The sequence below is a fragment of the Falco peregrinus genome, chromosome 11 (assembly GCF_023634155.1).
Source record: "Falco peregrinus isolate bFalPer1 chromosome 11, bFalPer1.pri, whole genome shotgun sequence".
NCBI classification, from domain to species: Eukaryota; Metazoa; Chordata; class Aves; order Falconiformes; family Falconidae; genus Falco; species Falco peregrinus.
The window spans coordinates 25643426-25668536 of NC_073731.1; the positions used below are offsets into that span (position 1 = coordinate 25643426).

The window sequence follows — 25111 nt, forward strand, 5'->3', positions numbered from 1 at the left end:
AGTTTTGCCTTCTCTTATATTCCACAGAAATGCTACCTTTTGATTAAGAGAACAGGCACTGTTGGATAGACCCAGGGAACCATTTAGCATGGCAGACCAGGATCTGAGCAGAGCTAAAACCAGATGTCTAGGGAAGAATATTAGAACAAGGACACATACCTGATGCTTTCTCTAAACCTGCTTCTGAAGAGACCTTCCCCACCACAGGTAAGCTCTAAGCACTCAGTAAACCTCCACAGCTTTCTTCTCCACTAATCTATCAGTTTCCCTCTGGCCCCAGCAAGTTTTTAGCATCCATATCAACCTCAGGCAAAGAATTCCACAACTCAGCCTCACGCTACACAAACACACATCTATTTTTTATTTTGAATTTACTATCACCTAGCTTCATTTTGTGTCACTTAATCCCAAACTGGAAGAAAGAGTGACCAATCCATTCCTATGGGCCATCCCCATACGATGGGGCAGCAGCGTTTCTTAGTTCTTTACCACTCACCCCTTCTACGTAAGAGTCAAGCCTCAGTTTAAGGGTGCTGCTGTCCCAACAGTTCCTAATGCTGTCATTCTGGCAGATCCACTGTGCTTCCCACCTATGTGCAGCCTCATGATTGTCTGCTGTGGGGCTTGGAGTCTGACAACTCTGAAGTTCAATGAGAACAACCATCAGGAAACTGGGGAGAACAATTCAGCAGCACCTGTTTAACATCTTATCTGGCAGAACTGTAACAGCACCATACTCGTGCAATTTACCACACAGTACTGTTACGTGGTTCTCCTTTCACCCCAGGAAACTGACCCTGTTTCCAAATTAGAGTATGAACAGGCACTATAGTAAAGGAACAGGATCAAGGGCTGCACAATCAAACCACCTATCAATAGACATTAACACAAAGAGCAGTGACCCTCACCGACATATCATCAGAGCATTATCACTTCCCAGAAGGCCCTCACTGGGAAGGAAAGCATTTCACTGACAGTGAAATCAGCAGTCTGACATGCTAAGAAGCACCACAGCAGCATGTGGGTTAACCCCAGTGGGCAGCTAAGCACCACAGATCTGCTCACTCACTCCCTTCTAGTGAGATGAGGAAGAGAAGAGGAAGAGAACTGGAAGAGTAAAAGCAAGAAAACCTGCGGATTGAGATAAAGACAGTTTAACAGTTAAACAAAAGTTCTGCATGCAAGCAAAGCAAAATAATGAGTTCATTCACTACTTCCCATCAGCAGGCAGGTGTTTAGCTGTTTCCAGGAAAGTAGGGCTTCATCACGTTACAGTTTCTTGGGAAGTAAAAAGCCGTAACTCTCAACATTCCCCCCTTCCTCCTTCTCTCCTCCCAGCTTTTAATGCCGGGCATGACTCTATATGGTATGGGATAGCCCCTTGGCCAGCTGGGGTCAGCTGTCCCAGCTATGTCCCCTCCCAATTTCAGGCAAATGCCCAGCCTGCCTGCTGGTGGGGCAGCGTGAGAAATGGAAAAAGCCCTGATGCTGCGGAAGCACTGTTCAACAATACCTAAAACATCTGTGTGTTGTGAACGGTGTTTTCATCACAAATCCAAAACATAGCACCACACCAGCTACTATGAAAAAAATTAACCCTATCCCAGTCAAAACCAGTATACAGTATTAGAGTGAGAATGTACAAGGACAGTCAATGCTACTTGGACAACTTGTGCTCCAGCAACGAGGCAGAAATTTCCTCATATGCAGTAGATGTCTATATGTTGATGGACAAGCAAGGAAGATACAAATTCCACCTTCATTTGATACTTAACAAACATAAGTAAATTTAATGTAATGTAAAGTACTATTAACAGAATCAGAAATAAACATTTCCTCTTAAACATACCTCTGGCTACCTGATTGCGACATGCACGAAGGGACTGAAAGAGGCTGAAGCCATCAATTGTCACAATTGCTGCTGGGTACAAGATACTCAGTTCTTCATTCTATGGAAGAAAATTAGAGAAGGGATACAAAAATAAATAAATAAATTGCTGTTGTAACAGCTTCTTTTCTGGCTTTTTATACTATTAACTACACAAAGATGAGGATTACACCCAGAGAGTTAATATCTAACAAGCCACAGGCAACAGACTAAGGCAAAACTACAGAAATCCCATACTAAACCATCCAACACATGGGTAAGCTACTGAGGCACACAATTCCATATTTTTATCTTCTTCCAATTACTGTTACGTTTGCTTATTATTTTACGGCTTATGGAAAAAACCCAAAAGTTAAAGCAGCTTGTGAAGGCCACAGAAAAACAGGTTTATCTAGAATGCAAGTATCAAGGTTTTATGAGCCAAATTCCAAAACTGGATTAGTACCTGATTTACCACTTGGGGACATAAATGTGATAATCTGGTCATATAAATTCAAGACTAAAATTCTTTAATGATTTTGTATTTCAAAACTGATTTGAAAATGTCTTACTAAATCACATAAGCACTTATATGAAGCAAACTTGGAAATTTCTGTAACTTGGTTAGTTTTCTGCATAAAGCATGCCAACTCAGCTAAGAACAAAGAAAGATGGCTTTTCTACTAAATAGCTTGAGATCTGCAAGAGCCTTCTCTGCATGATACTCATAACAACATGCAGGTTCCTAGCATTATTTCCTATAAAGATTGTTTAAATTTTCAGCTATCTTCTCTGTGAAATAATTAAGATAAGTTCTCATGAATGAGTACACAGAGCTCTTGGCACTTGTCAAGTTACAGTTCCTCCTTTCATCAATACGTTATCATATTTTGTGCACATAAATGAATAAACAGGAAATGAATAGCGCCTTCCCTTGCAATGTTATCACAGAGAAAAACAGAAAAATAATGTATCCATAGAGCTAACAAAATATTCCAAAAAATAAAAAGAAATTCTGAATCCTCAGACTACACAGGCATGAATACTTCTAGAACAAGAAATCCAGTCTCTTGTTCTAAGGCATTGTCCATCCCATCAAAACCTAGTAAAGGACACAAGCGGATTCACGGAGAAGACTCCTCTAACACTGCCACTTTGCTTTTGAAATAATCTGACAAAACCTGTTCAGTGACACCAGGATGCCTGGGAATTTCATAGGTTCTGCACTTAAGCTGTAGGACAGGATCTTCATTTAAAAGCTGTGCAAGAAGCAGTACTCCACTCTAGAAGAGAAGGAATAATAAACATGAATATTACTACCCCTCTTCTTAGATAAGGCAAAAAACATCATCTGCTGAAATAAAAGGTTTCTAGAAATAGATGTGTATTACAACAGTTTGCTTGCGGGCCTGCCACGCTGAGAAACGTACCTCGGTGTAAAAACGAACATAGCCAGAGGTGAAGCCAACCACAATGCAGGTCCAGTCAGGACGGCCTGTGGAACTCCTGTTTCACAAAGATACACCAGAAGTTAAAAACAAATCCTGCTCTAAGCTGTAGACTTATAAAAGTGTAATGTAGTGAGACTGATGATGCACATATATATATATATATATATATGAGAGTATCAATCCTTACCTCTTCTGACTTGCCAATGGGATACACAATACACTACTCACACACTCACTAGAAACAGAAAGATAAAACTAGTAAGCATATTTTTTTCTCCAGTTGTGAAATTTTGCCCTACACAACAGATCTTGCCAAGTCAACATTTTTAATATTTTAAGAATATATTAATGCAGCACACAATATAACAAATTCATACAAAAAGCAAAAAAAACCCCTTTCATTTTAAAGACATTCAATTACAAGTTCAAGAGTGCCCAAATAGATTGCATGAGTGCTCATTGCACCTTGCTAATGCCGTCTTTCATGATTCACAGACTGATTATTCTGCCATCACTCTTCAGTAAAGATTCAAGTTAAATCTCATATACCTAAAGGTAAATAATTTTTTTTCTGATCAAAAATGATATAACAAGAACGGCCACTTTTTAAAAAAAAAAAAACAACACAACTGAACTATACTTATCAGAATATTTTTTAATACATTATGTAATTAGGTAGGCTTTATACCCATCACATTTCACTGCTTTATAATTTGAAGAGCATTTGAAAGGCTAACATGGTCTTTCCAGTTAATGCAATAACTCAACATGCTCATTGCATGGCAGGAAACCACGCAGAAGGCAAGCAGATGAGCAGGCCTCTACATCTCAAATCAAAAGTTATTTATCTGTTACCATGATAGAAAATTGTACACTGTCTGGGGCAACAGCAGCAGTACAAAGTTTTTATAAAAGAGCATATAAATTCAAAATGACATCCCAAAGAGCACTTAAAAGCATAAATGCCCACAGTACTGTTGATTATTTGCATTTCAGGTCACCTCTGTTCCCCAAGGAGTGATTAATTAGGCTAGACAGTAACAGAAAGAAAAAGCAAGTTTGACATGAGTTGCAATTCAGTTACAACTTCAAAGCAATGTTAAGTTGAAATGAAAAAATGAAAGTGAAATCTCACCTTCCAATAGCAAAGCTTAACCACCCCAAAACATTATCAGTTGAAGGCAACGTTGCCGGAGTGGGGGGCTAGAACGTAGTCAAGTCTTTCGACAATCTGACAGTAACTGCCATACTCACACAGAAATAGAACCCTCATCTACCAGTAACACTTGCAAACCTTAAATCAAGATGCAGTGAATATAACCACGCCCATCTAAAGAAAGCTACCTGTTCCATATGGTAGTGTCTCCTAGGGCTGTAATAGTAGTAAGAAACATGCACCCCAAAACAGATTTTCCTTTTTTTAATAAAAGATGACAAAGTATTTTCAGTGGTGGTATGGAGGGAGGTGTAAAACAAACCTTAAAGAGATGTACATAACAGTTCAAATGTGTGGCAGCAGCAGTTTTATTAAAAAGGATTATGATTTTTACAGACTGGAGTGAAGCAGACTAAGTCAACACCTCCTGCAGCATAACAGAAGGTTGAAGCCAATAGGAAGCATGTTCAAAGGCAAACAGCAACTCAAGGCTGCAAACTTAATAATAAAATGCAAAATCCTCATCCATATGGGAGACCCAAGAAAGCATCTGTCTGGTTATTTGAAGGCAGATCAAGCAGAAATATTGTATAAATACCAAATGTATGACCAAAGCAAATTTTCCAAGTCCCGAAATGACTAGAGCCCAAAATCATTCCTTGACCAGAAAGCTGACTTTATATTTGCTTGAGGTTTTGAAAATGAAAAGAAGTATTCCTAAAACAAATTCACACATTTCCAGTTGCAACATCCCCTAACAAACTTTAATCTCTACTATAAAAGTAGATTTATCAAAAACAGTAATTATTTTTTTCCCTTCTAGAACAGGAACGTATAAAAAGCATGATAATCCAGATCTCTTAAGATGTCTAAATTACATGCAAATACACCAATTTGCAGAGAGAACCTCTGTAATTTTGTATGAACTTGCCCTGAGATACCACACTACGCATGAGGAGTGACTTTTGCAATGTTTCTGATCACACAGGTTACTCCATTTCTGTTTTCAACATTAAAGTACACACAACCATGAATGCACTTGGATGAAAGAAAAAGTACAAGTAAAAAAGCATATGCTACTAATTATTAAACATGAATATGAGATTTTAATCACAGCTGCATTTCAACACCTACCCTTCTTCAACATTCAGAGAGCCGCTCCAGCCAACAGCGTATTGCATTTCCTCTTTTCCCTTGTCACTGTGCTTCCATTTAGCTGCCATTAAGAATAAAAGACACCATCTATAAAACTATAATGTTTTGCATCTCACAAATGTAGTTCTGTTCCTAATCCTTCTTTTCTGTACAATACATCCTATCACTCTTAGATTAAGTACCAATTATAAACCTTGAAAACCATAAAAATAACAAGACATTTTAGTGACTTTTCTGAAGAACTCTTATGTTTTCTTTTAAATTCACATGGAACAACATGCTACTAAAATTCTGAAATGCCTAGTTTTAAGTAAAAAAGGTTTATACGATAATATCTACTTCAGCAAATTTTAAAAGGTTCAATTCATGAAACAGGAAGCCTTAAGAGAAAAGTACTAAGCAAGAGCAAACTTCTTCTGTGAAGATTACTGAAGATGAGCTTGAACAAATGGAAAATGTTAATTTTAACCACCAAGAAGGACATGGGAACCCTACATTAAATCTGACAATTTTTAATCATCGCATCATAATCAAGGTTAGAAAACACTACACTTTATTATTCACAGGGTGCTGTTACAGCTGACATTTGAATCATCTCCCAGGTGCCAATGGACAACTGTTGTGTGCCATTTGTCTAACACCCAAAACCTGAGACACAGGGACACTTCTGCCACTGTGTGGTACAGTTGCTGTGGCACAGTTCAGCAGAAGCAGTTCTGCAGCAAGTGAGCTAAATCACCTCCTTATTCTTTATCCAATAAGAACTTTCCGAGGAGTACTGCTATGTCATCATCTTTGGTGAAAAATAAGTAACTAATCTGCATTGGGTTTGGGACACACAACTTTGCAGGGAATGACAAATGCAGCATGACAACTCAATGCAATCTGCCTAATTATGAAGTCTGAGCTTCAGCAGCTTGTTTTTGTTTTAATATGGCACAGTACTACCCAGATCAGGAGGTTTCCCTTCATCACGTTCAGGTGCCACCAACCGCAGCTGTAAATAGCACCACCACCCCAGGCAAGAACACACATGTGAACAGCAGCTGGCTGATCAGTGTTCATATATTACTAAGGGTACCTTTAAAGGTTCCAATAGCCCTACTTTAGAGTAAACTATAAAGTCACCCATTCTTCAAGATGGAGAATTATTATCTATCAAAGGTGGAAATCTCAAAAATACTCCACCTCAGTACTCCCTCCTCCAAGTGACACTGGCTCAGTTAGCTTATTTTTTTCAAGGGAAAATAAAAATAAGGTCACTTATTTCTTAATGGCTAAAGTGAACACAAAACTTTTTTTTTCTTATTGATCACAATTAATGTCAATATGTCTGAGCATCTCAAGCAACTGGGTAGTTACAGTATATAGTAATTCTACATGATATAATAGTTTTCTCAGATCAAAATAGAGTAGTACCTAGAAAATGCATGATGTGTACTATAAAACACTCCAAATTTCTTGAAGGCATGACTAGGTTAGCAGGAGACAAATCTTGTCCTGATTACTATTAAGTATACTAGCACATATACTTAGTAGAATGTATACTTACGCACTAAAAAGACTGCTTTCTGTTCATTAGCTATTACCATCAGGTCATTTGTTGGTGACAAGGACAACACACAGCCCTGAAGCCAGTGATTTCTCTGGCTCTTGGAATTAGATTCCTCTTCTTCCTACAGGTAAACCTTCAGTCAATGTGTGCAACAATTTTTAAACACAGCAATGCTCGAAAAATTCACAACAATTTGGCTTGCCCTCAATACCAGCACTGAATTGACTATTACTTATCAACTCACTAGAGCTCCAATTTGCATGAAAAGCCATGAGAAATGCATCAACCTTGCACGAATTTGATCTGTGTGTTTACAAAATGGAAAACAAAGAAGTACTCATCACTAACTCAACTCCTCAAAATCTTCTTTCAACAGAGACACTAGAAGAATGAGATTTAAAGTTTTGTTATTATTAAGGACTTGATAGAATCTCCTTAATTATTCTCGTTATAAATTAACAATTTATCAAAGCTCATACACTGACCAGCATTAAGTAAATGTACACATACATGAAGAAAGTAGCTAAGCTGCCATTCACACTAAAGCCATGAAATTACAAACCTTGTAATGTACCACGCAACAGGTATCACATGGCTTTCCACAAGGAACTTTACAAAGAAACAAAGTCAAACAAAGAAGTGGCAAGTGTTAAGGGTTTAAGGCTGGGTAATGAACAACTTAGATACCATCATGAGCTATAAAAGCAACAAGATTGCACCTTTTTTCCTTGGAGCAACAAGCCAAATATTTGCTTGTGGAACAAACAAGGTAGCTAGCTCCTGCTAACCATAGTTTGAAAGCAGAAAGTCGGTAATGGGTTTTGAGTGGTCTGCTTCGAGGTCTCTCAGAGATGATACTCCTGCTTCCTTAGCTCCATCCCCTGATCAGTCTCCATTTCCATAGCAGCATATCCAATCCCACCTCCTCCTAGCTCTCCAAATTGTTTCTGTATCCTCTAGTGTCTCAAAGCAGCTATACACAAATAAAAAACCTGACAACTTCAGTGTGATCATTTGCTGATCTATGTGATGTATTCTGTTGTAGTAAAGCTGCGTCTACTTGAAAATATACGCATTTACTCCCAGCAGATTAAAAAAACCAACAACCACAAACACCATAAATTGTAGGAATAATTTGCATATCATACTCTTAATCAGCTATTCATTGTATTCAATTCCTTTCACAAGGCTATACTGTAAAAACAGTCACTTTGTGCACATAAGAATAAGGTCTACATTAGCACACTATAAGCATTCTGCTAACTACCTTTGTCTATGCTATCTCTTGAATTATGCAAGCGGACAACCTATTTTCATGTCATTTTTGTCTGTTGATGGATGCCAAGTTCTATAGGAACAATTTTTCCACAGTAATTGCCATTTTTCAAGACTTTACAAAAAGGTGATGAAGTTTTCTAGGATACCCATGACAGAGGTAAATGTATCATGTGCAAATACACAAAAATCAAAGCTCAAAGAAAAGCCTTGTACTAATTTTTAATGTAATGATTTGTAAACCAAGGAAAAAGAAAGAGAAATTAAAGGCTTGTTTAAAGATAAAAAGGAATTAAAATTATATCTCAGAGTATTTAAATAGTTATCTGTATGCATAAACAACTTGAAATCTAAAGACATAAAATATGGCCTTCTCACATTAGTGACAAAAGTAAGCTAAGGGTTAAAATGGAAAAGCACTGAATTCCTCAAAAGAAACTACTTTAAAAGGTGAAAGACAGAATGATTTAAATTAGCATTTAAGACAAGATTTCAACATCGTCATACCTACAAAACAGCTAATCAGTTCCATTAAGACACCTTACACGGAAGAAAAGAAAACTTTTAAAATTTTAAGGGGTTTTATTTTCTTTTTTGAAAAATTTTTCCATGACTTCTCAAAAGTTGCTATGTTCCATTATATAGATAATTGTCCAGGTGACTTGAGTAATTCCAAGAAAAGTTGGATTTTACACCAGCTATAATGCAAATCAATCAACAGTTAAAAGTTTTAACAAGGGAATTCATTGTTATATTGTACTAACAATTCTCTACTCTGTGCTAGACTGATGCACTCATTTTGGTGCGTGTTCAGACATACAGACTCACATAATTACATGCTCCTACACAGAACAACCTGTTTGCTGTGGATAAGAGTTTTTTCCTTCTGAAAAGGAAGGACTTTGACCTGCTTTGACCTGGAACCACTAGCAGCTTTGGAGGAAAACAGGTAAGCAAAGGAGGAGGACTTTAGCAAGAAGGGTGTGAACTACCCAGCAGAAGAGTTTGACATTTTAAAGAAAAGAATGAAAAATAAGACAATTTCAACTTAGCAACACACGCTGGTTCTATCAAATTACAACATAAATAGAAAAGCATTTGTTTTCCTCATTAAGGAAGCTATAAACATTACAGGACATAACAGAGGTGTGGCCTGAGAAACACACTCATTTCATGGCAATTATAGTGGAGCTGCATACCCATTCTACTTAAAAGGTTTTATACTCCTGTCATGCCCTGACATCAGCATCAGTGATTCATCCCTGGGAAACATCATGCTCATTTCAACCTGTCATCTCAGCTGAAAAATCTGTTTCCCTGCTGAAATAAGTAGTTACAAGGCTACTGCCCAACTTCTTGGGCATATTTCCAGCATATTGAGATAAATACAGCATATAAGAGTTTGGTTAGCAATGTGAAGTCTGGATTCTTCAATCTACCCCATTAGTTCTCTCTAACAGGGCAAGCAATTCTGGTCAGATGATTCACTCAGGTGCAGAGGATTTCTACACAGATTCCCTAACAACTTATATAAGTCAGCTCGTAGCTAGAAGTCTCAGCCCCACCAAAAAATACTAGACTAGCCACATTATTCTTAGTTGAAATAGTTGGGCAGAAGGATGTTTATCACTCTTTAAAAAGCAACTGTGCTGCCCCATCCTAAACACATAATTTGATCCCTGCTGTAATACCATCTGCACATTACAACATAAGAGGAGTACTACATGATCATTAGAAAGATGCTTGTGTCAGTGGTTCATGATTTAGGAGGTTCTGATTTGTATTCATTCATAGTAAACCATTATAACTCCACTACCATGCCTTACTGTCTCTGGCTAACTATAGGGCAAAAAAGATGTCCCCAGCTGGAGCAGCACAAAGATGTGTGTATACTCTAGTGAGAAAAAAAGCCCTACAGAATACAAGAATAGGAATAACTAACACAATAGGTAACATCCAAGCTATATTTAGAAACAATTCAGGAGCAAGAGTAGGCTGGGGTGGGCAAGACCTTGGGAGGGGACGTAGCCAGGGCAGCTGACCCAAAGTGACATTCCATACCGTATGATTCTGCTCAGATATAAAAGCTAAGAGAAAGAAGGAGTAAGGGGGGGGCATTCGTTATTTACATTTGTCTTCTGGAACAACTGCTACGTGTACTGAAGCCTTGCTTCCTGGGAAGCAGACGAATATCACCTGCTGATGGGAAGTAGAGAATAACATCTTTTGTTTTTCTTGGCTTCCGTGCAGGTGGAATTTTGCCACCGTTTCATTAAACTGCCTTTATCTTGACCCACAAGATTTTTTTTTAATCTCATTTTCTCCCCTGCCCCATTCTGCTGAGGAGAGGAGTGACAGAACAGCTTGGTGGGCACCTGGCATCCAGCCGAGGTCAACCCACCACAAACACTCATATATGAACTTACAGGTTCTTGTAATTCCGCTTCATCCCAGGCTCCCCAGCCACCATCTTCCCAGCTTGTTGATTTGCCTGCTTTAAGCAAAAAAAAATATGTCACGTGAATACAGCATAAGCAACAAAAAACACAATCAAAAAGGATTGCTGGTGGTTGTTTTTCCTTTCCCCACCAATGCATTATTACTTTGTTTATGGCAGATACTAAACGAGTTCTACAGAAAGAACCATGAAGTGGTAGAAATGGCCGTCTTCTCTGTATTTACTTCAATTTTTAAGACTATGGAAAAGTAGTAACAGAAGCTGTAATCTCCTAAGTACAAATTGGAAGCAGGTGTAATGACACCCGTGTCAAATTAATTTTGACACGCTCTCTACAACTCTGGGTAACTAACATCTTACAGTGCCTGGTACAACACACCATTGATCCTTCAACAGGGCCTCTATGCACTTTAACAAGTTATTCAAACAAATTTGAGTTTTCTCAGTTTCTCACAGACATTTCAAGAAAGCTAAGACATATTTCTAGTTTTACGCAGCAAGCTGAAGCAAAGACTGAGGGCATAAGGTGGGGAAACCCTATGTGTCCATGACAAAAACTTTCTCCAGCAGGTACAGAGACGTAAGACCCCACTGCAAAATTTAAACTTTAGCTTCGTTTATCTAATTATTACTGCTCCAAAGACAACAAAAGTCCCATCTTGTATGTATTAGGCAGCTACAGAGGGAAAGTAAGGGGACAGCAGGCTCTCTCCAACCCTTCAGGTCTCTGTGTATATGCCTCCAGATGTTTTACTAACTGGCGTAAGACCTGTAACACACCACAAGAACCATATATGCAAAATTTTGAGAAACAGTATTTCTATACATAAGTAAAAGATCTTCCTTTCCATAATGGTGGATTTCGGTTGGTTTATGTCAAATGCAGGATCAGCCAGTAGCAACACAAGTTTATTTTAACAGGGGTTGACAGTACATAAAAATGCGTCTGTGACAACAAAACATCTGAGCCCAGTGTAATGCAGATCCCACCACTACTCCCAATGCAGCTAAAGCTGTGGCCTCTGAGGGGACAACGAGCACAAGGGCCTTGGATATTCACCCCTTTGCAGGACAACACAGAGGAAAAATAACAAGAAACTGATCTATTTCAATTACGTCATTCAGAAACCTCAGTCAAACCACAAGCTTACAAGATACCTCAAACACCTGAGAAGATGGGAGACTGATAAGGTCAGGTCTGTTTCTCAGTTGTCTTACAAGAGAAAATGTATTCATTTTATACAGAAAACATCTGAAATTCTTTCACCTAAAATACAGAATTTGATATGAATTTAAAAGCCTACGCAAAGGGTAATCTTGCACTGGCATTTAGCAGTAGATGTACAATTCTCAAAGCCACTATCGCTGAATAAGTCATGTAGTTCAGTAGAAAAGCCAAGCACCAACTTCCATCTAGAGGCACTAGCAGGAAATCTGAAGCAGTAATATCAATAAGACTTCAAGACTTTTCAAGAATTTCTTTCAAGTTTTTCAATAACTGATGTCATGGCTACTTTGACCTTCAGAAGTTTAAATGCCATGTGTCAAGTTAGCTTAAATTTAGTTTTAAGCAAGGAAGATTTTGCCATTTTGGATGGCCAAACAGTATGACAAGAACGTTTCTATCAACAACACTCCCATTTTATTTATTCTAAAAACTCTGGTTCCTTTACCACCAAAGGCAGAATCCAGTAAAACAAAACAGAAATCTGTATTCTATCTTTCACCTTTTGTATGGATAATAAAGAAAAAAAAACTTTAAAAAAATATTTTAGCTTAAGAAAGAAACTTTTCTCCAATGTTGTTGAGAAGGTATTTCACAAGACTGTAGAAGACAGAAGCGCCTACTCCATGAACAACCTTTATTAAAACGGAAAGGTTTATACCATCTATAAAATGTGTGAGTCAGCCAGGGTCACTGTGTCATCATCAATATGATCTGACTGCACAGTTATTTCAGGCACAACTATACAAGCAACAAGCTTCCAAGGGTCACGGTTTCATCTTGTGTTTGGGCTTGGGAATTGTCCAGTGTACAAATATATAGAGGAAAATTATGGCAAATACTGTTGAATATAAACCACAAGAAGAAAACAGTAACTTAATTTCAATGCTTAATTTAAGATAGCTAACAAAATGCTACTTCTGTTTGCATTTTATTATCTCAAAAGGCAACAAAGTCTCCTTCCTATAAAACTCACGGAGGAAAGAAATTTGTCAGCGTGCCACCGTCCAGAGAGAAACATAAGGATATTCAAGAAACACAGGTAAGGCCAATGCCTTCCCTACAGCACAGAAAAGACCGACCTTTCCAAGAAACCTCGGCCACTTCAATTCTGAGTCTGAACACCCACCACAAAACTTCAACTGTGAGGACTCCTGCTGCCTCTTTGCAAATGGCTACATTTTCATAGTTGTCATATTCCTCAGATGAAGCTAGAAAAATCAAAAAGGATGGAAAAATGAGGTAATGGTGAGGCACCACCCCACTCATGAAGCTGCAGAGATCTTCCAGAACTGTGACCTGCTCTGCAAAGCCAGCACCTCCTCATGCTTACAAGGGTTTACAAGCTTGCTCCTTCAGATCCATCCTCTACATTGCATAGACAGCTGCTGCATGCACTAATCACGTCTTCCTCAAAACCCTGCATGCATTCCTTTCTTCCATACATTAATCCTCTTCTAAAAAAGAAATTAATGTTTCCTCATCCATATTATTCAGACATTTCACCTATGCAAGGGCTAGTGAAGCAAGGTATTAAACAATGGACAACCAACCTCTGAAACAATGGACAGAGAAGCAACAGATGGATACACCTGTCATACTTGAACTCAAAACAGTTATTCACCCGTGCCAATTAATTACAAAATGTGCCACAGAAGCTGTCAGTTTGCAGAGGCTTTCCCACGCACCGGCACCTGATAAGGTTGTTCAACTGAGACATGACACAGGATTGAAGTTCTGTTTACAATGAAGATTTTAAGAAATACCCCATCATTTCCTTTAGTAACATTACAGATCAGAACTAACAACTGTAGAACACATACGTTATCTAGTAACCAATACCTAAACAAGCCCTAAAAAGTTCTTGACTTGCAGCTTCTTCACTTTTTCCAGTCCTTTGTTGGGACAGTCAAGCTTTCCTGTGCAAATCTACATTTCCATTCACCTCCATCTCTCACTAGCAGATGTCCAGTAAATAGTTCTCCCTACTTCGATAAAGCAGCAGCAACATTCCAGATTTTGCTTTACTGGGGAGACTGCAAAAACACAAGTTCATCTACTGCATCTATAAGAACCACTTCACTCTATAATTTGAAGCATACAGCATTAAAATGCCATCAGCAGCACACCCGAAACTTTACAGCTGCTTTAAATGCTGCACGTGTGCACCACTGGTGTTAATGTATAACAGAATTCATTTCAAGCATATTTATCAAACTTCATACACAAAAGAACAATATCTAATGATAAGCAAGTTTTGTTTTAAAGACAACAGAGGAGAAACACTAGCAACAAACCTAGACCAATGAGGTCTAATAGGCATTTAACAGGTCAAATTCAATATGAATGATGTTTTTACTCAGTCTAAGACTTCTTCCCCAAATGGTAGAATATAACTCTGAGTGCAGAGAACTGCCACTGCCCTCCCTCCCAGAGCAGCATGATGACCTGGGGCACACAGCAGAAGCCTTTCCCTCCTGCCCTCAGGTCTATGTTCCAGCTCTACGCAGCAGGTTACCTACCACAGGACATGCTTGGCACGGGCCTGCCCAGAAAAGCTTGTATTTGCCCAGGCAGAAGAGCACATGTTGAAAACTGGACCCCCAAAGCAACAAAGGTCAAACTATTCCTACCTACATTGTTATATAGTTTTACAACAGGCAAGTTTATCTTCACACCAATCTGTCCTCAGCATGTTTCAGATTATTTGCCATAAACATCAAGTTACTTCAGCCAAAAAGCTAATATTTACACTCCTTGTATGTATAAAAAAGATAAATAAAACCAAGCTATGCATAGTTTGGTTTCATATCCTAATGTACTGGTTTTGGCTGGGATAGGGTTAATTCTCCTCATAGTAGCTGGTATGGTGCTATGTTCTGGATTTTTGATGACACAAGCACGCCACACAAGCACACTGATGCTTTAGCTGTTGCTGAGCAGTGCTTACAGAGTGTCAAGGCCTTTTCTGTTTCTCACACTGCCCTGCAGCAAGTGGGCTGCGAGTATGCAAGAAGTTGGGAGAGGGCAGAGTGGGGACATCTGACCCCAGCTGACCAAAGGGAATATGATGTCCTGCCCAGCAATAAAATCTGTGGGACAGAAGGGGGCAGGGAGAGGGGGTGACATTCAGAGTTATGGCACTTGTGTTGTTTGTCAGGTTTATGATCTTCCAGCTTGTTTCCCATCCATGCTTCAAGAATGTATAAAGTTAATATGCAATAACTTCTTGCATTATTACTGAAGTGCAAGAGTTTCAGATTTTTTTCCACGTATATTGACTGCAATTCTGATACCATTGGATTGCATAACTAGTGAAGAAATAGAAGCAGTTTCTTTTCTCTGCAGGCCAAGGAATTCCAGAAATAGTTTGCATCTTCTTGCCATTCAGTAATCATAGGCCATCTATTACCAAAGCTCCTCCAACATGGGGACTGACAAATATATTCGGTTATTTTGCCAGCATTACTAGGAAGCCCCTTTTGAGACTAGTATTACACTTGTTCTCTCTCATCACTTCAGACATCCATAAGGGAGTGGGGGGGAATAATTACAAACTAAGTTACCTCACAAATCTGAAAAAGAACCACTTGAGCAATTTCTCTTCCTTTAGATGGTCACAATTATTGTCAACAGAATAAAGGATGATCAAATTAAAAGTAACCCAGGTACTACAAAGATTCTTTCAAGTAATGCTGCAAATTCCCATGGCTTACAGTTGTTAACAGCTCCAAAACCAAAGTTTGAGGTACCATGGCAGGGGGGCTTTGTGATGCTATATAGCACAGGGAAGAAATGAAACCGATTACATATAAAACATACGTATTCCAGCTTTCTTTCAGGTCCAAGTGACAGCTTAAGTTATAGCAAGAAAGAAGGAAGTCTACCCAGTAAAGGAGGCGCTTAAAGCAGCAAAAGACTCAGGTGCAAAGGTAATTTGGACAAAGTACTCTGACACCATTCTGTTGTGTGTTGAGAGCATGTCATATATTCTTCCCCACTACTCAGAATGTATTAACAATTACAGGTATAACACAATTCAGATAGAGAGTGTATTTTTATGACATTTTATATGAAAACTGAAAGGAATCTTAAATGTATATAATGCAATCTGGAAAGGGAGACTCTGATTAAAAACGCAACACAAAAGAGCTTGTCAGAATGGGAACACACCAAATTCAGTAAGAGGGATACAGAAACAGTTAAGAACAACCCTACTGCTAAATGCCATCTAGAATTTGATTTTGTAATGTATTTGTAACCTTGTTTGCAATTCTGAAATGAAAAGCTTGGCTTTCTGTATTTCTGAACTTAATTAGTTGATCCAGATAAAGCAAAGCGTGCAAGCACAACTCCAAATATGTTGGTTTAGAGGAACTAGGCTCAAGAGCACTTTTTAGGACACTGTCAGTGTTAACAGGGCTGGATTTTGGAGAAGAGTTTCTGTGCCAGGCTTAAGTCATTGTTCCTACTGTAAAAAGAAGCAGCAAAGTGACAACTCATAGCTCTGGGCAACCCCCCAAATCAGGGGGGAAAACTTTTTCTTCCCCCCTAATAAGCAGCAGCATCTCAAAGCTGTGTTGTGCCACACACCACCCTAAAGTGACCAGCTCACATCACAGATGCAGGTGACATTGCCTGGGAACTCCCAAGGGCAAGTTTGGTTTTGGGGTTTTTTTTTTCTTATTAATTTCATTTAGGTAATGGGACATAAGCACACCTGAGACCTAAAAATATCCACACACCAGGAAAGTACCAATTTCTTTATTTCATCTTAACGCCCCCAAAGTTTAGCTAGGAGCAGTCCTACCTGGCTATGCCACTGAATTGCTGTCATCAAGCCTATCAAATGGTTTAAAACACACAGTTCAAGCTCAGACTCTAATGGAAGAACAGAGACATCATCACTTTAATTAAATTGTAGTTAAATTCCTCAAATTATAAAGATTATAGAAAATGTTATGTCTCTTTTTTGGTCAGTTTTCTGCTCTTTTCAGTTAAATATCCATTAATTTCTTAGTGGTAAAGTTCTGTTACACTTATGAAGTTTTATCACATTTTGCAAATAAGATGGATTTTTTCATGTGTGTACACTAGAAAAAAACAAAAACAAAAACTTGATTGGACAGAATTTTTTTCTTTCCTTGGTGCACAACATTAGAAGCAGAGATTTGGTTTATGTTCTCACACTTCGTCACTTACACTTTACTTACAGCAAAAAGTTCTTCCATGTGATCAATGTAAAAGTCAAGGTACACATCAAAAAGAAAGGGCAGTAATTATGGACTGCCATGCAACAAGTCAGTTGCTTACAAAGAAAAAGGAATGGATTAGTATGTAGGCAAAAAAAAAAAAAAAAAAAAAGGGAAGAGAGAATGAATGAAAAACTGAATGAAGTATTTCCAACCAGAGCAGTAACTGTGGATGCAAGGCCAAGAAACTAGCAGTAACGCAAGATCTGTATCACCTCATCTCAACCACAGTTCAAAACAAGGCTGCAGCTGAACCGTTCAGTTGGTTATGCCACACAGCAGCAGCAAAGCAGACTTGAAGGAACAAGCCTAAGGGGAAAAGAATCTCCTGTTCTGCACACCCAAACTCAGTTTTCTCTGACTTAGGATACCTCCACAACTTACTTATTTCAACTTCTGCAAGCTGTGGAAGTGTTTTCTCCCTGTCAAAGATGAATGCACTAAGGAATTCTGCTTAAAAATGACTGATCTATAATCTTACATAAAAGTTACTTTGGGAACTCTCACATGCTTACTTTTATGCTCATTTATCCTGAACTGTGAAAACAGCTGTGGTATAAAATATATATATATATATATGTACAGGCACATATCCAAAAGATTTCAAAGACTATGAGAAATATTTTGAAAAACACTTGATTAGAACACTCTGCCTTGTTGACTACATGAGCAAATATAAAAATAGCCCAGAATACAACCAACCCATTAAAATGGAAGTACATGCACCCTCTTTGCTTCTATCATTTTTATAGTTTTACAACATAATAAATATTTTCTCTCTTTACAGCTGCCATTTGACAAATCCACTCCAGAAGTAATCAAAAGTTATTTTGCACAAACTTCTCTCACATGTACCACCAAATACAAGAGAAATACTTTAATTTCTTTCAGCAAGAAATTTTTTGGAGACACAAATACATTACAGTATTTTGCGTTTATCTTCAGTATTCAAGAGGCACTAACAGGACCCTACTGGTTCCAGAATCCCTTCTTTAGATACAGACAATACAAAAAGAACAGCCATACGGAATCTGTATGCACTTTTCAGAGCTTTAATTATTGAAGTCACTAGTAGCAGCACATAACCATTTTCTACCAAAGTTTTGCACAATGTAGGCTGGCTGTATAAAATCCTTACAGAAGTATTTTCTTCCAAGTGATTTCAACCATAAAGTAAATTACATTCAATCTTAAACACAAAAAGGAAGTACAACACCATGCATACAGAAGTTTCAGTGGTAAAGTTAACTAGCTGACCATACAGTGTACTTTTAAAACTTTTTCACAACTATTGCATCATTTTTTTTTACCTGGACCTGTAGTGACAGGACAAGGGCCAACAGTTTAAAACAAAAGAGTGTAGATTTAGATTGGATATTAGTAAGACATTTTTTATAATGAAGACGGTGAGACACTGGAACAAGTTGCCCAGTGAAGTTAGAGATGTCACATCATTGAAAGCATTCAATGCCACACTGGACATAGCTTTGAGTAACCAGATCTGGTTAAAAGATGTCCCTGCCCATGGCAGGGGGGTTGGACTAGATGGACTGTCAACGCCCCTTCCACCACAAACCATCCTATGATCTCCCTCTCTTTTAATTCCCCCAAGATCTTTTAAGTTTTTTAAATAAGCACCTTGCTGTTTTCTCTCATAGCTCTGTTTACAGTTGAGAGGACTTTACAAACATCCCCACTAACCTCTTCAAACCTTCCCTTCCATGCTGTTGCCAGAAAGCCAAAACATTAGCCAACTACAGTTAACGTGGCACGGCACTAACACACCGGGCAGTGCTTCATTTGCCTGTATAGTGTGACCTGAGCATGGATCTGTTGGTCCTTCTTCTCTGCTGAGAACACAGCGCTGCCTTACACAACAGAGATCTGCTCCACAACTTTACACTGTAGTTGCTGTAAGACTGTCTCTTAACTTAAGTGCCAAGCTAAAGCTTTCGTATGCTTTAAGCACATTTTGCATTATTAGGTAATCCTGCATGTGTAAGGTTTGTTAACTTTACTAGAACATTTTCAGACAACTGAAGCAAGAAAACTCCAAACTTTCACCTCGAAGTTTGTGGCACGCTGGGTCTGTGGTCAAAGAGCTTCACCTACACACTACAGCATAAGGACTGACAGCTGAGAACGGCCGGACACCTGAAATTCCGGACAGCAGGAAAGTCTGAACTTGTAGGCGAAGCTGGAGCAGCTGCAGCAGGACACCCACCCTTTGCCACAGCAACGACGCCGAGCGACCGGCGGGTACCGGCCACCGGCCACCGGCACAGCCCCGAGCGGCCAGGGACGGCGGGGAAAGCGGGGAGGAGCGAGCCCAGAGCCCAGCCGGCACCCCGGCCCCGCCGCCAGGCAGCCCCGCTGCGGCCAGCGGGCAGGGGCGCACGCACCGTGGGGCCAGGCCCCGGCGGCCGTGCGCGGGGGGAGGGGGGGGCGAGGCTTCCGCCGCACGGAGGCCCGAGGGGGCCGCGGGGAGCAGCCCCGCCACCGCCGCCCCCACACGGGCCGGGCCCCGCCGGGCCCCCGGCTGCCCCGCTCCGCAGGGGCGGACTCACCGCTCTCCTTGCCGGCCGCGGCGCTGCCCGGGCGGCGCTGAGGGCACAGGAAGTCGCGAGCCGCCTCCAGGTCCTGGAAGTGGCCGAAGGGGACGAGGGTGCACGACATGGTGCTGCCGCCGCCGCCGCCGCACGACCCGGAAGCGGTCGCCCACTTCCCTCACGGCCGGCGCCGCGCGGCCCTGCGCAGGGCGCATGCGCGGCGCGGGGAGGCACCCCCACCCCCCTCGTTGTCCCCCCCCCCGCGGGAGCTGCCGGGCTCCCGGCTGGCGGCCGCGGGGGCGGCGTGGTCCCTTAGGCACTCGCCCGGGGCCGGCCGCCGCGGCCCGGGGAGGAGCGACCCGGGTCGGAGGTGGCGGCAGCCGCGGGGCGGGCATCGCGTTCCTCCCCGCCGGGCAGCGACGTGGCTTGCTCGCCGTTGCCAAAGGCGGGATCGGCGGTGGCGGGCGCTGCTTCCCGCCGCCGTTCCTGAGGGGAATGGCGGCCTCGGGGGCAGCTCTGCTTCCGGCACCGGGGAGCGGCTGGGCCCGCCCGGGCTTGGCAGGGGCGGGAGGACGAGCAGCCACCGAGTGCTGTGTGGGCTGCTCAGGGCCAGCTCCCTATGCAGCCAGCGGCAGTAACTGGCACTGATGCCAGCGACTGCGTGCTTGGCAGGGGAGACACGAGAGCTTCCCAGCCGGCCCGGCTCTGAAGGAGGGTGCTGTGAGGTGCTGACACAATTTGATCATCCAGGCCTAACGATAAACCAGCAGGGCCCTAATGGCCTATGTCACCCGGATGACTAGGGTACACCTTTAACAGGTAGTGAGGACAGGCCGTCTTTCAGCCTGAATAGAGAGCTTTTGTTTTGGTTTAATGTCGACCAATTTCTGTTCCTTCTGTGGAAACTGAGGCATCTGAGTGGCGGAAGTGATTGTGATGACCGAGATTTGCTGTAGAGCGGTGTCGGTATAGTGTTGACAGCTGATCCACAGCCTAAAAAATCTCCCCTAGGGCAAGGAGAAGAAAAAAAAACATGCATGAGAACACCAGGGGATGTTTTCTGGGCCCTGAAGAAATAGAAATTGCCCAGTCCACAGGTGTTTACAATTGTTTTTAATGGATCCTATTACAGGGCTTTTTGTTTTAGTGTAAAATATGGTTGCTTGTTTTCGCACGTCTTATTTGGTAGATAACAATGTATGTGTGTGTCTTTAGTAGTTAAAAGCAGAAATGATTGAGCAAGTCATTCTGAAATTTTGGGTTGTGGTCTGGGGTTTTTGGGTGGTCTTTAAACACCTTCTAAAACTGAATGCATTTTTACTAAGAGAGTTTTTATTCCCAACAAATCTAGTTGGACTGTCGTGAAGGCACAGACTGTAACAGGCTATAAACTCCAGAAAATCTCTTACCAGATTTTGAAAGAACTGCCTTTAACTTACCCTGACAACTTCTAAATGTCTTCAGCTGTTCTATTTTGTTGCAGTAATTGGGACCTATTAGCAGTTTTGCCCTTAGGAACAGCAGGGACATTTTGTTTTTACGTTTAAAATCTGTGGCTCCTCAGGCAATATGCAGGTTAGATTTGAATTTAAGCAGATGAATAATCCTGTGCCTATTCAATAGAGTTGTTGAATCCTGATTTTCTGAACGGGCATAAAATTACATGCTTGCTGTGTGCCAATGGGAAGGAGGTTCTTTGAAAATAAGGTCACAGTGTGGGAAAGGTTGAAAGCACTGTTGTTGAGGAATGGCTAATGACTTTGAAGATGCTCTAATTAAACATGTAAAGCCTATGGGGGGGAAATGATGACATTTTAGATCTGTAACATGCACAGTCACTAGTAATGTCAAGTGAATAAATAAAGAGTATGCAAAAAATTGACAACCTGGTTTGTCATTCTTTAGTGATACTTTTGGCACGTACAAAAATTTCCTTATTTAGGGAACAGTGAACACTGTAAGACACTGTCACATCCCTGCCTGATTTGCTGTACACAAAGAAGTTACAAAACTGCCAAGAAACCAATTAATGCATAAAATAAGGTAATGGATAATTCAGCAAATGAGTTAATATTCCTTGTGGTTTGACTCCAGCCAGCAACTAAGTGCCATTCAGCCACTCACTCACTCTCCCCTCCCTGAGTGGGATGGACAGGTCAAACAGAAAAAGGTAAAACCCGTGGGTTGAGATAAGAACACTTTAATAATTGAAATACAGTAAAATATTATACTCCTAATAACAATTGTAATGGAAAGGGAGATAACAAAAAGAGAGAAATAAAGTTCAAGGGAGGGGGATGAATGAGTGATGCACAACCCAATTGCTCATAACCTGCTGACCGACGCCCAGCCAGTCCCAGGACAGTCATTTCCCCCAATTTATATACTGAGAATGACATTTTATGATAGGGAATATCCCTCTGCCCAGTTTGGGTCAGCTGTCCTGGCTGCGTCCCCTGCCAGCTTCTTCTGCCCCCCAGCCTTCTCTCTGACAAGGCCTGAGAAACTGAAAAGTCCTTGATTTAGTATAACGCTACATGGCAACAACTAAAAACATCAGTGTGTTATCGCCATTATTCTCACACTAGATCCAAAACACAGCACTATACCAGCTACTAGGAAGAAAATAAACTCCATCCCACCCAAAATCAGATTTCAAGACAAATATTTCAAGACAGGGATTATCCCTGATGAACTCACATTACCGCTTTGGTTACTGAATTACCTTTTGTTTGTTTGTTATACCTTCTTCTATAGTTACTCTTTTTTAAATATTAAATTATATGGGAAGTTATAGAAAAAAAAAACTTTTAAAAATCTCTGTCGTAAATATTAAGCAAAGTTCTTGAAGCCGTTCAGATAAAGTATTAATACCCAAAATTCACAATACATTTACAGTAACAACAATGCTTCACATTTACATAGGTCCTGTTATTTGGAGACCTTAATGCTGTTTACAAAAACACATAATTATGGATGTTAGGGAATTTCATTCGGGAAAATGAAGGTAATGAAATATTTGGTGATTCACTCAGGGTTAATCCACAGATCTGTGGAGTACTGTGGGTAAAACTCTTGCTTTCTTCATCATCAGTGATGATTTCTACCGATTGTTTCATGCTAGTTAGCATGGATGAATGTGATTATACTATCATATGTAGAGTCCTGCCTTTGGTCTTTGATAATAACCAAAAATGAAACCAGCAATTTAGTTATAGTTATAGCAGACACTTCTATACCATAATGTCAACTTGATACAAACAATCACCTTATGAAATACATGCATAAATGGCTTCCAAGTAATGCAGTTAGCGCTCATGGGGAGGGAGTAAGAATTAATAAGCATTCAATAAAATGCAGAGAACAGAGAGAATATGGAGGATCTCAGTCAAACGTTTGTGTTTGCACCACGCTTTCACTGCTGTGTAATCACAGCTAAGCATAGAACTTCATCCTTAGATGCCTGAGTATGTGATGTCTGTCTCACATATGCCAAATATCCGTGTTTGCCAAAGCTTCAATATAAATTACAGTGGTTTGTCACCTCTGAACATCAATTTTCATGTTTATATCTTTATATATATTTCTAAATTCAGTTTTATATAAAAATATAAAGATATAAAAAGAGCTGTGTGTCACAAAATTATTTGCCTTGAGAGATCTGTAACATACCTTTCTGTCTATCCAGTGGACAAGGCATTGAATTCTTTGTCCCGAGCTCCCACACAGGCACCAGGCAGAACTGGTACAAGGCTAGAAGCCTGAAGATTCATTACTGCTGTTACAGATAGTTTATGAAATTGAGTAAACGTCTTTGAAGAACAGAGAATGGAAAGATGCACTTCATATTTCTCTTTTCCTATATATTACATTTCTTGCATGTAGAAAAAGTGTATTCTAGACCTGAGTTTGTGGAGGGAAAACAACATACTGAAGAAATTATTTCCATTTTGTCCCTAGACTAGATGTTCTGATTCACAGCAAAGGCAGGATAGAAGTGAAGATGGAGGAGCAGACAGTACATCTTGTCTGATCATCCTGAGTTGGGTTAAGCCTGGATTTAAGCAGCCTTTTCCCCTCTCTACACTTAGGTGGGCCACTGCAGGCAGCTCCAGCTGAAACTTCTCTACAACAGCCTGTAAGGCTTAAAAAAAGTCTGGCTGTGCCTTGCCCCAGATTCATCCTTTGCAACTTAAGATAATGTGGAAGGCACGAAGACTAGTATCTCGACTACTCTTGAAATTTTATTCACAAATCTTTCTGGAGACATGTGTTTACTATCGCGGCCTTCAATTGTAAGAATATTTTCACCCAAACTGTAGATAACCTGAATCCCAAATTCATATTCCAGGTTTTTATTTTTTAGGTGGTAATTTTTTTAAGAGAATCTGGATCTCTTTTCATCATTGATTGTTTGTGATTGATGTTGCTCACTCAAGGATCTTCCCTTTTGCATTTATTGATTTTCACCTAAAGATGTGGTTTAAACACTATTTTAACAGAGAGCCAAGGCATATTACCACCTACAAATACCTGTAGACAGTGGAGAAAAGTTTTCTTCGCACAGTTTCCTCTGCATTTTTGGAAGGCAAGTCTTGGGACAGAAGAGATCTGTACCATAAATCCTACATACCCACCTTGGAAATGCCAGGCCTCCTAGTTGGACATTGAAACACTTAGTCCTCTAATTTCTGTGTAATAAAGTTATCACATTCCTCCCTGGTATACTTCGGGCTTATGTGAAGTTGTAAGTGTTGGGATTTGATTAACTGTAATCCATGCCTAATGCTTAATAATAGAATATTTTAGATTTCTATATATGCATCCAAAATTTGCACTTTGTCATGTGCACTTGATTCCTGTCCTGCGCTGAGACAGTATTTTTTATTTGAAAAACCAGTTCTGGAAATGAAAGCAAACCCTGCCCCTGCGACATCTCTGCCAGCGTGTAGCAGTACAATGTGCAACCTCAAAGCCTAGAGGGAGGCAATCTGTCTTGCTCCTTTATTTCTCACCTTCCTGGGCCAGACTCACACACTGGCATCCCTGCTTGCCTGTTATCCCTGCATGCGGAGGGCAGCTGTTGCTAAGCAACTGTGGACCAGGCACCACAGCCTGGTTTTAAAATGAAGAATTAACTAAATTAGTTTTGAGGAAGACAAGATACA

The 25111-nt window shown here is 40.3% G+C and overlaps 1 protein-coding gene across 3 annotated transcripts in view; it reads right to left on the reverse strand.

Moving 5' to 3' along the window:
* The window catches only part of RAB3GAP2 (RAB3 GTPase activating non-catalytic protein subunit 2), a 49132-nt gene extending 29012 nt beyond the window's left edge, over positions 1–20120 (reverse strand). For 2 of the 3 annotated variants that reach the window (XM_055816278.1, XM_055816276.1), the window contains exons 1-8: positions 19962–20120; positions 10886–10953; positions 7182–7305; positions 5609–5690; positions 3506–3553; positions 3298–3373; positions 3049–3150; positions 1850–1949 (exon numbers count right to left, since the gene is read on the reverse strand). In XM_055816278.1, the coding sequence (XP_055672253.1) occupies positions 1850–1949; positions 3049–3150; positions 3298–3373; positions 3506–3553; positions 5609–5690; positions 7182–7305; positions 10886–10953; positions 19962–20070 (709 nt within the window). In that variant the 5' untranslated portion in view covers positions 20071–20120. The remainder of the gene's footprint in view (positions 1–1849; positions 1950–3048; positions 3151–3297; positions 3374–3505; positions 3554–5608; positions 5691–7181; positions 7306–10885; positions 10954–19961) is intronic. The other variant, XM_055816277.1, reaches the window with a different exon arrangement.
* Between the last annotated feature and the right edge of the window lie 4991 nt (positions 20121–25111).